Source organism: Melospiza georgiana, chromosome 1, assembly GCF_028018845.1.
Source record: "Melospiza georgiana isolate bMelGeo1 chromosome 1, bMelGeo1.pri, whole genome shotgun sequence".
NCBI lineage: Eukaryota > Metazoa > Chordata > Aves > Passeriformes > Passerellidae > Melospiza > Melospiza georgiana.
In genome coordinates, this window is record NC_080430.1 from 150360901 (window position 1) to 150374451 (window position 13551).

General features: G+C 38.0%; 1 protein-coding gene across 3 annotated transcripts in view; it reads right to left on the minus strand.

Annotated features, from left to right (window-relative positions):
• The window catches only part of TRAPPC9 (trafficking protein particle complex subunit 9), a 451106-nt gene that overhangs the window by 384563 nt on the left and 52992 nt on the right, over nt 1–13551 (minus strand). For all 3 annotated transcript variants that reach the window (XM_058033362.1, XM_058033351.1, XM_058033367.1), the window contains exons 13-15: nt 9162–9288; nt 7502–7634; nt 5647–5810 (exon numbers count right to left, since the gene is read on the minus strand). In XM_058033362.1, the coding sequence (XP_057889345.1) occupies nt 5647–5810; nt 7502–7634; nt 9162–9288 (424 nt within the window). The remainder of the gene's footprint in view (nt 1–5646; nt 5811–7501; nt 7635–9161; nt 9289–13551) is intronic.

Here is a 13551-nt window from a genome sequence, read left to right on the forward strand (position 1 = left end):
GGTTTCCCTTTCTAGGAAAAGAAGAAGGCAAAGAGAATATTTTTTCCATTAATTTCCACATAAACAATAAAAGCTTTGCTTGAAAGATATTCTTCTTACAGAGCACCAGATGTTGTCTTGTGTCTTTCCCCAGCAAATCAACAGTACAGATTTCTTTATAAAAAAATAAAGACAAGGTAAAAATAAAAAAATCATACCAACAAATTATTTCCTTAATCTCACTTCCACCTCACCAAATTATTTAGCTGGAACCATATCACCATTCTGATAATTTGCTTCTATTTTCAAGAAAAAAAGTAAGTTAATAAGTATGGCACTCTCTATCCCCTTTTCCTGTAAAGTAAAATCCAATATGCTCAAGGAGTGTTTTCCCTTAGTGAAAACAAAAGACCTATCCCAAGCAGTGAGCACCAAACTCTTCCCAAAATGTGTTTTCATTAAGTAAGAGATCTGTTTGAAGACATTACAAGTGAAAAGATTTTTCAAGTGAGAACAGCCCTTGCAGATATTTTCTAATTAACACCAGTAATTACAACACAAGATCTAAATGCTGGAGCTAAAAGCTAAGCTGTAGATGTGGAGAAACAGCTAATTTCTATTTATCTGACACTTGGTTATAGTTTAACAATGTTGACCTTGTTCAGTAATCAGCATTACAGTGAATTTTACTCTGGCTTCAGACCTCAGTTCAGTGGAAGGCTGAACTGGGGCAAGCCTGCATTCAGCCCTTTCTCAAGCCCAAAATTTGTGTTTAGCAAACAAGTTACAAGCAACTGTTATCAGGAGTTGTAAATAACAACCTGTTTCATTTTACTGGGTGCTAAATCACTAAAATCCTAACAAATATCACATAAAAGCTTACCCAGAAACTAACTGGCTCATCCTAGACCACCCTAACTTTTAACAGATTTTAAAGAAAGGGTCCACACTGATATTTTGCATAGAGAAAAGATAAAGTCTTCTGCCTACACAATTCTTTTCAATCTTAAATCCCCTGGTAAATCTGGCTTTTTGCTATAGCTTATTTTATAAACTCAAAATAACTATCAGTTCTAAATGCACAGGCATTGCCATTCACACATTTTAACTTCTCCTAGACCTGGTGGATAGAAATGAAGCTGCAGGACTTGTTATGCTCTTTCCAATGAGATAACACATTTAGGAAGAAAAAGAAGTTTTTGCACAGAAGCAATTGTGTTCAGAGCAGAGTGAGAATATGTGAGAGGAACAACTCTGCAGACACCAAAGGTCAGTGGAGAAGGAGGGGCAGGAGATGCTCCAGCAGCCAGAGCTGAGATTCCCCTGTAGCCCAGGAAGCCCAGGGAAGGATTCCTCTCCCTGAACAGCAGCAGGAGCAACGTGGGATGAACTGAGAGCAACCCCCAAAGCCCCTCCTGGAAAACCTGGGAAAGAGGGAGTGGTGGGAAGAGGTGTTTTCAAGATATATTTTACTTTCAATATATATTTTATATAAATTTTATATTTTCTAATTGATTTTCATATATTTAAATATCTATTTTCAATATATATTTTACACATCTCATTATCCTGTCCAATTTTGTTAGCAATAAAATTAAATTAATATCCCCAAGGTGAGTCTGTTTTGCCTGTTATGAACAATGATCACTGAGTGATCTCTCCTGGTCCTTAACCCACGAGACTTCCATTGGATTTTCTTCTCCCTGGCCATTTGTGGAGGGGAGTGACAGCAGCTTTCATGGTGTCTGGCATCCAGCCAGGGCCAACCCACCCTAGTAACCCAACTCCAATTTAAAAGAATTTACCAAGTTTTCTTTATCAAAAATGGAAATAGATCTAGTCCTGGATGTTCACAGTTCTTCCTGAACCTCAGAGTAGATTTTTCATTTGTGCTCTGGCAGATGTGTTCAAAGGCCATGGGAAGAATGCAGCTGGACAGGTGAACCTGTTTCTCTACATTTAAATTCCTGAGGTCTGTCACTGCTAGGAAAGATGAGTGAGGATTTGGCTTCATCCAGGTTCATTCCATGTGTATATCTGGGCTCATCACTCGTGCTAAGATTGCCAAGTGGGCTCTTCTCAAGTCTCAAGTCTGAAAACACCAAGGTTATATTTGCCCCTCAGTGGATCAAATAGTTGGTTTATCACAGCATTTGGACTGCACTCCCTTATCTGAGACACAACAAGCCTCTAAAAAAAGCTGACTGCAGCCAAAGGGAAAGCATCCAGCTCTGCACAGGTCATCTTTCCAAAAAAAGGATTAAACTGTCTGACCTGGTGAGGGACAGTGTAAGGTGACACAGAGCTGACCCTGGCAGCAGGGACATGTGATATCCAACCTACAGATGGCCCAGCCTGGCTCAGGGGTGCAGTGAGATACTAAAAGCCATGACAGACATGTCTGCTGTGGCAGCATGACAAGTCCCTCTTGCTGATGTGCCTCAGGATCTGTTCTGTAGCACAGAGCTGCTGAAGGACTCAGAACCCTGGAATGTCCTCCATGAACTGCACAGGGGGAGCTGCAAACTCTTATTTATCTGAGGGCCAGAGTGGAAAACCCACAGAGCTGCCCCTGATGGTGACAGAAGAGAGGTAAAGGAAGGCAAGTGTGAAAATCTTACCTCCAGAGGTTTCATTAACATGACACCACCCACAACAATGCCAGAGGAGTTGGATTCCTCAAGGACAGTGACTGGCTATAAATCCAACATCAGTAAAAAAGAGAATGTTTGCCATTTACAGCACTCATCTTTGTGCTAAAAGCTGTGGCTCCAGAAACAGAAAGTAGGGAAATGGGTCAGGCAGGCAGCAGCTGCAAGAGATGCACAACTGCCAAGACAAAAAGAACCAAAGGAAATTGGGTGTAACAAAAGATGACTGAAAGCCCTTTGTGTTTGGCTGGAATTGGCCAAAGCTTCTCATGGGCTCCTGAGCTGACTGGCAAGCTGTGGTCAGGCAAATGAAGGTGACCACCAGCTCTCAAGGACACCTTGAGCACTTTGAACAGGCACATTTCAGTACAGAACTAAGGAAAAACTTCTTAACACACCATGGACACCTGCAGATGCTCTCAACTTGATGTGGAACACCAAGAGTTTGTGTGGCTGTTTGAGATGGTTTAATGCCCAGTCCCCAGGAGTTCCATGCATGTATTCACTGAGCAAAAGGAGCAGCTGACATTACAAACCTTTGGTTCCCTGTTGGCCACCAGAATCCCATCTCACTGGAATGTCAGCCCAGCCTCATCCATTTGTATCAATTTAGGGTCATAACTCAAATGGAAGAGAGCCCATGAGAAAAGGCAAAAGTCCATCCCCAACACAAGAAAGCCCTGTTGGAAAAAGTCCTGAGGGAGCCACTGAGTTGATCACAGAACCTCTGCTGTGATGACTGAGAGAGCTGGGGTTGTTCATCCCGGGGAAGGGAAGGCTCTGGGTGGATCTTAAAGCTCTGTCCAGTGCCTAAAGGAGCTCCACGAGCTCTGGAGATGGACTTTGGACAGAGCATGTAGTGACAGAACAAGGGGGAATGGCTTCAAACTGACAGAGGACAAGTTTAGCTAAAGCATTGAGAGGAAATTCTTTCCTGTGAGGGTGGTGAGGCCCTGGCACAGGCTGCCCAGAGAAGCTGTGACTGCCCCATCCCTGGAAATATTCAAGGCCAGGCTGGATGGGGCTCTGAGCAATCTGGAATAGTGGAACGTGTCCCTGGCCATGGCAGGAGAACTGAAGTCCAAGGTCTCTAAGGTCCCTTCCCACCCAAACCATTCAGTGACTGATTCTATGATACTCTCCAACACCTGCACACAATCACATTTGAAATAACATAATTATTGTATGCTTCATGTGGACTATTAGTTCTTCTAATTAGCCTTTTCTAGTGCTTTACAGTGTTTCCACAGCAGTAATTTAAAAAGTCACACTTAAGTTTCTTTTTTTCCTCCAATAACACAGATCATCTCAAGCACACAGTTCCAAATACAGGGGTGCATTTCACTTCTGTGAGACAATGCAAGAAACTGAACATTCTGCTTGACAGGACCCTGGATCACCTTAAGTCCTGCTTTCAAAAGAAGGTTAAGATGATTTCCAGAGGTCCCTGCCCACACAGACATTTCTGATTGCATGATTCTGATGGCACAGTTCTCACACTGTCAGAACAAATATCATTCAGTGCCTCTCAAAATTTACTTCTGTTTTTCTGAGAGAGGGACTTAAGTTGCATTTTTTGAGTGTGCATGCTTATAGTTTACTCATCAGAAATTTTCCTTTTTCTGATAGTTATCATGCCTAATAAGATTAAAGACACAGTCAGATACACAAAGGGGCTTCATTGCAAACATCTTTGAGAGAGAGAAAAAATACAGGATGAAATAAAATTAAAAGTTTTACTGAACTGAGAGGTGAGTGTATCAACAATTCTCCTTTTCCCCCACTGCCTTTAACAAAAGTTGTCATGGAGAGATGGTGGTTTTAAAGTTGGCATGAGTCTCTTTTTCAGCATTGTGCACCCATTAACTGTATAATGTTATGTACAAAAATTCTGATTAACATGTGACTCACAGGCCCATATATTCCACTATTTAATACATTAATTTCTCCATTTCACCTGAGTGCTGTATTTGGCTTCTCCATTCCACACATGCAGCCCCTGGCCCAGGAGGAGCATGTTGGAATTTCTGAAATAAGAACTGTACGTCATCATACGTTCCAACTCCTAAACTATTCCTGGTACAAGTCTCAGACCAAAAATCTATTTTGAGATGATTGGCAACTCCTATTCTCTGAGGTTGTGGAGAAGGGGATACTCTGTTATAAAAAATCACAAGCTTGAATACTGAAATGAACAGAAATCACAAGGTATCACACTGCATTTTAATGCTTTGGCACTGACAGAATAAAACCTGCAATAAAATAAGGTATTTCTACTGTCAGTAAAGATTCTGTGCTTGTCACCTGCAGTGCTTCTGTTAACATCATTTTCATAACAATCCCTCAGAGGACAAACCAAAAAAAAAAAAATACATCACAAAACAAAAGCAGGATTCACCTATCAGACCACTTTTTAATACTAACATGGACAGAGCAATTCAAGAGAATTAAGTGTACACAGGGGATGTGCTGTATTTCATCCAGAGCTTCAATTATTCTTTTAACTCACAATAGCTTATTTTACTTATTGCCTTGTCTTTTTAAGTCTTCTCTCTATTTTTTTTCTTACTGCTCACTGAGTAAGATAGAAACAGGCTTATTTGCTTCCACTCCCTCAAGTAGGACAACATTACTGCTAACAGTAATTTATTTAATGAACTAATCAGCATATTTAGACATAAGGAGAAAATAATTTAGACCCAAGATTCTTCCTCATTACAAGTAATTGCCTCAGGATTTTTCCCCAAGTAACACTGAAATTAAATTTAGATTTCCAAAAAGCAGATGACCCTTTAACACAGAGATGGTTCTACAATTTCCTTCATCTTTCTACATTTTCTTACATTCTCTTTCATTTCTATATTTCTACAATAAAATCAAACTTAATTATTTCAGCTCTGTAATGGGGACTATGATATTTATTCTAAACTGACCTAAAAGAAGTATAAAACAAATAATCTCCCTTTCAACAGAGAAGTCAGGATAAATATTTCCCAATATAAATCAGTATACACACCCTTGGTGTTGACTGTTTTTGCTGTCACCTCCAGTTTCTCCAAAGGTTCTGTTCCAATATTTTCTAATTTAATGATGAGCTGCTGGGTCTCTCCATTGTACAGCTGGACAGACACATTAGTGGAGATTTCATCCCCTGAAGAAGGCTGAAGTGTATGAGCAGACCTAAAAATGTGACAAACAAATTATTATGATGAAAATGTTAAAAACCTGTCCTGGTTACTCTATTCACTATTTTTGGAAGACTCAGAAACTATTGCTGAAGATGCTAAATAATATTTTCCATTCCCATTTTTAGAATCATTGAGGACCAAAATTAATAATTTATGCATAAGACAAGTAAGATTTCAAGCAATATAAAATACATAGTCTAACTCTGAAAGCTTGTTAAAATGCCTGCAAAAACTGTAAGGAAGGGGAAAGGAAAAAAAAATCAAGAGTAGGTTGTTGTATTTGTGGGATTCCGAGACAAAGGGAGGAATGATGAATCTGACTCCATGTTTTTAGAAGGCTAATTTTTTATTTTATGATACTACATTATATTAAAGAAGACTAAACTAAACTATACTAAAGAATACGGAAAGGATACAGACAGAAGGCTAAAAGATAAAGACTCGTGACTCTTTCCAGAGTCTGACACAGCTTGGCTGTGATTGGCCATTAAGTTAAAACAATTCACATGAAGACAATCAATCACCTGTGGGTAAACAATGCCCAAACACATTCCAAAGCAGCAAAACACAGGAGAAGCAAATCACATAATTATTGTTTTCCTTTTTCTCTGAGGCTTCTCAGCTTCCTAGGCAGGAGAGAAATCCTGGGCAAGGGATTTTTCCAGAAAACATGACGGTGACAGCAGGTCACTACAAGGAGCAGGTTCAGTGGACAGTGCAGGGCAGAAACCTCACAGCACTGGATCCAGAGAAAAAATTCCCAGTGTGAAAGGTGGAACAGTGCCTGGAGATGAACTCTTTGGAGCAGGAATGAGGGAAGGAGGCTGCAGAACAAGACAGATGGGCAGAGGTTCCACTCCTGACTGCACTTTCTGTGCTGATGCAGAGCGGTCAGAAGGCATCGAGGATACAAGGACAGAAGTCACTGAGATTAATGACCAATAATTCCACTTATTTTTGCAGGTACTCCTGCCCTCCTTCCCTTTGATCCTGTCCTTCCTTACCACAAGACAAGCAGCCTCCACAAACAGGAGCAGATTTCAGAATTTCAGAACAGATCTGTGACGAGGACTTCAAGTATTTTTTGATCATTCAGAATGTGCTGTCATGTACTGTTAGCATTTCAGGGCTCTGGAATTTGAGCATGTGGAGTGAAAGGGAAGAAGGAATTTCTGTATTCCCCCTCATATTGAGACAAAGTATCATGGAATTGCATACTAAAAAGGAAAACAAATTGTTTTCAGTTACTGTATAAATGTACATGTACTTATTAGTGATAAATGTACATGTACTTATTAGTGATTCTTCTTCTATATCTTTTTCTCTCTTCTTTCTTTCTTTCTTCTGTGATAATTGATCTGAGTTAACAGTCATGTCTGCACCAGATTTTTAAGATATAAACAGTGAATTCTTGGCTTGATACATCCCTCTTTGCCCAAAACCAAAGTTCTGAGCACATAAAACATTGCAAAATTATTTCTGCATATTTCTGTGAAATTCCATGGTTTAAAGCAGTAAAACAAAAACCTCAGGTTTGTATTCTAAAGCAAATAATGCAGATTTAGATTATGTCCTGTTTTACTCAAGCATAGATGATGCACTCAGGTGGAAAAGCTTTTATTCAGCATGTGATTAACACTTAAATACAACCTAATAAAATCATCATTTAATTTAATTTTTCACCTTGGAAGGGAGGTGCTGATCTGCAGCCTTGGCAAAGCTGGAATGACTTCAACAGTGCAGCCATTGGTCTTCACTCCTGGCAGATTGTCCAGAAGACAATCACTGAAGACTCCAAAAACTGAAGTATGATAACCTGAGTTTTAGAATAAAACACCAGTTATGTTGTGAATTGTACTGTTTTCTGGCAGGTCTAAAAGTACCCAAACCACCACCTTCTCTACAGGAAAATATTCTCAGGACATGTAATATGTACAGGACTATCAAAACCCTTGAAACAACATTTATAAGTATCTGACAATGTACAAACAACAAATGGTCACCTCTGCATCTGTGGCATGTAAAATAAAATAAACTGTAAAGAGCGTCTGATTTCTACAATGCATCGGAAACTTCTGCAGAATTCTTTACAAGATCAACATCACAAGTCATAGCATGGACACCATTTTATACCTGTCACCAAATTCCCTGGGGCACATAAAACATGTCAACCTTCAACACACATTCCCTATTTCCTCAGAAAAATGTTTACAGGAAAGAATCTCAACTACATCCAGAAGGATAAAAGAATCCTAAAGGAAATTATTAATGGAAAAAAAGATGCATGCATAAACACAAACACCTGCCACGAAAGACTACAACTTCTGAAAGTTCAATTTAGTAGAAAAATACCTCTCCACTGATTCCTTACCAGGCAATATTTATGAGTTATATCTGAAGGAAAATTTGATACATTGACAAACAAAAAGCTGCCAAGTACAGAAATCAACTCCTCTACTTGCAATACATTTTTAGTATGTGGAACTCAAAAGGAGACAACTACAGTACAAATGTTCTGAATGCTTTGATGCTATTTACTGAAACAGTTTCTGAGAAAAAAAATCACATGAAAAATTGTTTTATGAGCAGACAAAAGCATTTAAGAAGAACTCAGTGAAAACAGTTTCTTCAAGTTCAAAGACATCTTCTTTTAGAGCTTAGCTTTACCAAAATCGTTCTTATCCTGTATCCGAACTTTGCATTCCAGGAAGACATATTTAAAAATGTGATTTGATAAGATTATTCACTCCTACTACATGTTGAATCCATCCTCTCCACATATGCCTCCTTTTCTAGGTCTGCAAGCCTTTTGTAAAAGCGCTTTAATTTCCTTCCTTACTACACACACAGTTTTATTTTGGCTTATTAATGAAATGATATCTTGACTGCAACAGGCCATACACCCTGGCTAAATCGTTTCCACGGAAGCAATCTGCAAAAATTTCTGTAATCTTACATGAACACGATTAATTAAGGGGAAAAAAAAAAAAACCCTGCAAGATTATCTTCTGCATTCTTAAGAAAAAAGTTACAGTAATCCTCCTCAGAAGCTTTCCAAATGAAAGCATTAATAAAAGGGAGCTGGAGTTCATTATCCTCTTCCTCTCACACATGAGATACTCCAAGAATGTGCTCGTTACTGCTGCTGCAGCCAAGTGATTCATCAGGCTGTTTTTAATGAAGCCTGGTGCAGGGAACAGATTCCCTGTGTTCCTGTTTTCTTTTCCTGACTGAGGAGAATTCAGAGTGGTGAACACACACGTGGCAAACAAAGCCATGCAAGGCACAGGGGTGGAAAACTCAGGTGGTTCTGCCAGCAAGGGTGAGTGGAGCCATCCCTTACCATTGACAGTGATCTGCCCTGTGGTCTGGGGAACTCCAACCAGAGTCACAGGATAGAGCCCAGATTCTGCAGGGAGGGAAAGGGCAGCAGGCAGAGACTCAAATTCTACTCCAGTTGTCAAGAGACCCTGAAAAAAGACAATACACAGATAAATCCATTTATGATATACACTTACATTTTTATGCTAGATACTTATATTTTAATCCCATGCTTTACATCAGCCAAACTTTTATGATTTATTCCAATTTACTCATAGCAGTTATTCTGGGGTTTGAGTTGCACTGACTGCAGCGTGCATCCAAAATTACAGCAGGATTTGTATTCAACATGGAAATGTGTTCCAGGAACTGAGATGGGAATGAAAAACTAATAAAAATTTACATCCAAGCACAGTAAAAAAATCACAGATATCATCTGCATGATGCTGTTTTGTACCTATATTTAATTGTACCTGTGACTTTAACTTGAATATTTGATAGATAGTGGAAATCAAACCACTATCTATCAATATTTGATAGTGGAAATCACAGATCTTGCATAGCTTTGATTACATACCCAAAATATGTTTTCTAAGTTGAAAAAAAGAAATTGTATTTACAGATAACAGGGCAAGTCTAGCTTAACCATCCAACCTAAATATTTCAGTGAGTTGGAATAATGCATTCATTTTGCTGAACTGATCCTCTCAAGCCTAAATGCCTGCAGTTACTCCCTTAGTGTCAGAGAAATCTTTTAGCATTCTAAATTTAAAACATGGGACAAAATGAGAAATGAAGCAGAAAAAAAAAATCATTGAAGAAATTTCTGAGCACAACATTACTGTTCTTACTAGACTGCGGCTTTTCTTTAAGCTTGGTTAATGAATTGAAGATGCTTGAGCATAGAATGTGCTGTTAAAAGTAAACTTGATTTTGGAAAACATATAAATCCAAGTTACCCATTGTTTTTCTATACACATATTTATTTTTGAGTAAGGTTGCTACAAAGACCTCCATCAATAAAAGAAGTAAGCACAACTGGATTAAATCTTAACTCTGTGTGGATGCTTAATGAGAACTGAGAGCCCTGTTAAAGAGGAATGTACTTTTGTGAAGAGAGATTAAAAAACTCACAGTTTGAGCCACAGAAAAACACATAACATATCCAAAATCTGTAAAATCTCTGTTCTAGCAATTACTTCTTTATAGACTTGACACTCTTGAGACAACACCTAATTTACCCAAAGCTACTCTGGCTTTGTGGGAAGCTGCATTAGAGAACTCTGTCCTTGAGGCTACATAAAATTCCATTTCTGTTGTACTTGAGTTGTAAATAAATACTCTGTTGCACCCTCATTTCTACTGAATTGTTGTTTTCCTCCCATTTCACATGCAGACTTCAGCTGTCAGAAACCATCCCCAAAAACACAAGTAAAACCTAACTTTGTCTTTCTGTATATTCAGCACCCATTGTATCAGAGCACTGAGATTCTTTGATTCCCACATTAATCCTTCCAGTGGGATTCACCCCACAGAAATGGGATGAACATTCTCTCTTTAACACTGATGTTGCCTCAATTTTCACCACAATTCTGCTGCTTTTGCTTTGGCTGAACCAAACCTTAGAACACAAAAAAAAAGCTGGCCCCATACACTCTCCAGAACTCACTTTTAAAACTGGTACAGAAGGCTTTAAAACTTTATTTTAGTCTCAAAACCATTGATCTATCACATGGCCTAATATTCAAATACATTTGAATTATTCAGGATTCATCTCAACTAAAAACTTTCATCCAAGGACTTCAAGTCCTGCAAAATCAGTGATTAAAACCCCCCAAACCCTCCAGTGGCTTGTTTACTATCAGCTGTAGCAAATTGACAGAGACCCCTAAATATTCTCTGATATGTAATGCAAACCTTGAAAACAAAGGGATTTTTTAGAGAACAAACACAATTTAAATGCCAAAATACCTGCACTAAGCACACACCGTGCCTGGACTAGAAATTGAAGAGCTTCAAGTGCACTAACACAAAATCAAGAAAGCAGCAGTCGATTCCTCCCCTTTCACAGTTCTACTGTTCAGTAAAACTTCCAAGTTTTGAAAAGTAAAGACATTAAGAAAACATTAAAACTCATAAAAATGGGGGGAAAAGTCAATATAAAAATCAACTAGACTTCAGATTTCCAGACATAAATTGAAATCATGACACTTACCCTTAAAACTTAGGCCACATAAGCGATTTTTAAAGGACAATCACACCTCTTAGAATGTCTGAAAGATGATTTCAAGAGCACAATTTGCTGAATTGCACAATTCTGCAATATTTGCCCAACATTGCCCTCTGGTGCCTGAAGTTTTGCAGTTTAAGAGCCTAACCAAGGCTGAAGTACTCTCACATCCATTAACTAAAAGATTTCAGCCACACCACCAAAAGTAGGGAAATGTGTTAGATTTCTTTTCCTGAGAGTTATTACATTATTTCAAGTAGTAATATTTAGTAATTATTTAGTCACCATTTGGTAATCATTTCTCTTTCTGACCCTACAGGAACAGATCATCCAAATCCAAGGTTTCCTCCAGGGAATATATGAGTCAGGCACACAAAAAATTGTTTTCTTTGTATTCTTATAAAACAATTTAAATTGTCTTGGAGAGAATGTATGCATGCTTTTATCACAGCATGGCTTTCAATCACTTCAAATCTCATTTCAGTTTTAGAGGAACAAAACAACTTGCATGTAAATGGCAGCATTTGGGGATGCTGTTAAAATAACAGGAGTATGTAACTGCTTTTTTTAGGCTTTACTTACCAATCCCAAACTGCAATCATTCTTTTTTTAAAGTAACACGACCTTCAAAGTTACTTTCCATGCTGAACATACTTGTGTACCATGTTGTCAAATACTTTACACAAAAACTGTCAAATATTTATTTTTAAGGAAATTTTCCCTACTATTTCTAATATGGTTATTTCAGGCAGACCTAGAAAAACACCAAACACAACCATTTTTATTCTTTTCCCCCCTTCACCTTTCTTGACTAAAACATTCTCCACTAAATGTAGTGTAGCAATAATTAAACATTCTCTCAAGACAGCAGAAACAGCAAAAGATATGAACTCAGGAAAGAGCAGTTCATGGAAACAATTTAAACCATCATAAGCAAAGTTGTGGGACTGATTAAACAATCAGATTTATCAAATTTTTAGATTCTCTTTTTATACATCAACACAGAGCTCTTGACTAATAGCACAATTTTCAATTAAAAAAAAAAAAAAGGCAATGGCCATTCTTAAAGCATCATTAATCAAAATACCACACCCGGTTGTATTCAAATAAATACAGGTCCCAAACAGAAGGAGAACCACAGAAAAAGAAATTAATTCTTGAATAATGACAAAGTATTGTAAATTATAATCTTCTCATGGGTTAGGGGGTAGCATTTTTTTGCTTCTTGATATTTATTTATTAAATACAGTTTTCTGTATTTATTAACTATTTATTGATTTCTTGATATTTATTTATTAAATACAGACAGATCTACTGTATGTAGATCTTATAGCTTTCTTGGAACCATGGCTGTATTCTCCACAGTAAGAGCAGAGAAAATGCTTTCCCACAATACATAACATTACCTCAAAATTAATTTCTCAGCTTTTTTTTTTTTTGCTTTTAATAGGAAACTTGATAAAAATATGAAAAAGAAGATGAAAAAGAAGTTAAAATCTTAGAGAACTTAACATTTTGCACTGGATCTTCATATGTATTTTAGTACTAAATCTCCCCAGATTGTACAGTTTGCTGCTTTAAGTATTTGTCTCAAGATTCAAAACAAATCCACAGGAGATTTCCCAGAATTTTTTGATTGTTTTGGAAGGCCTGAAATGTGAAGATCATTTTTTGCTGCACAGAAAACTGCATTTATGGCAGTAACATCAGAACAAACTGCAAAAGGGCTGGAGGCCATCACTGAGAGACCTGAACAAGGCTGTACAGAAATCAACATTCCTGGCAGAAAAGGTGAAGTGGTGGCACAAATGTGCAGCTGAACATCCCATCTCCAGGTGAGCTGCACCCCAGCACCACCATGGCAAAAATATTCTGTCTAATCCATCCCAGCCAGCTCTGGTTAGGCTCATTTTTGTCTCTCATTCTGCTGATTTAAGGTACCTGCTGAGTTTTATTAAAGCATTTGTTCTGATCAGCCCCAAGATCTCTCCTACTTCACTCTATTGCTCACACAATTGTGGGAGCTCATCACTTCCATGCTCCATGATTGAACATTTTCATTTGTCATTTTACCAACACTACTGCACTTTCCATTGGACCAGCCTTCTAACTATATGGACAATATAGAAACAGACAGAAAATGAACACAGAAATGGGGCAGGAATGAAGAATAGGTACCTAA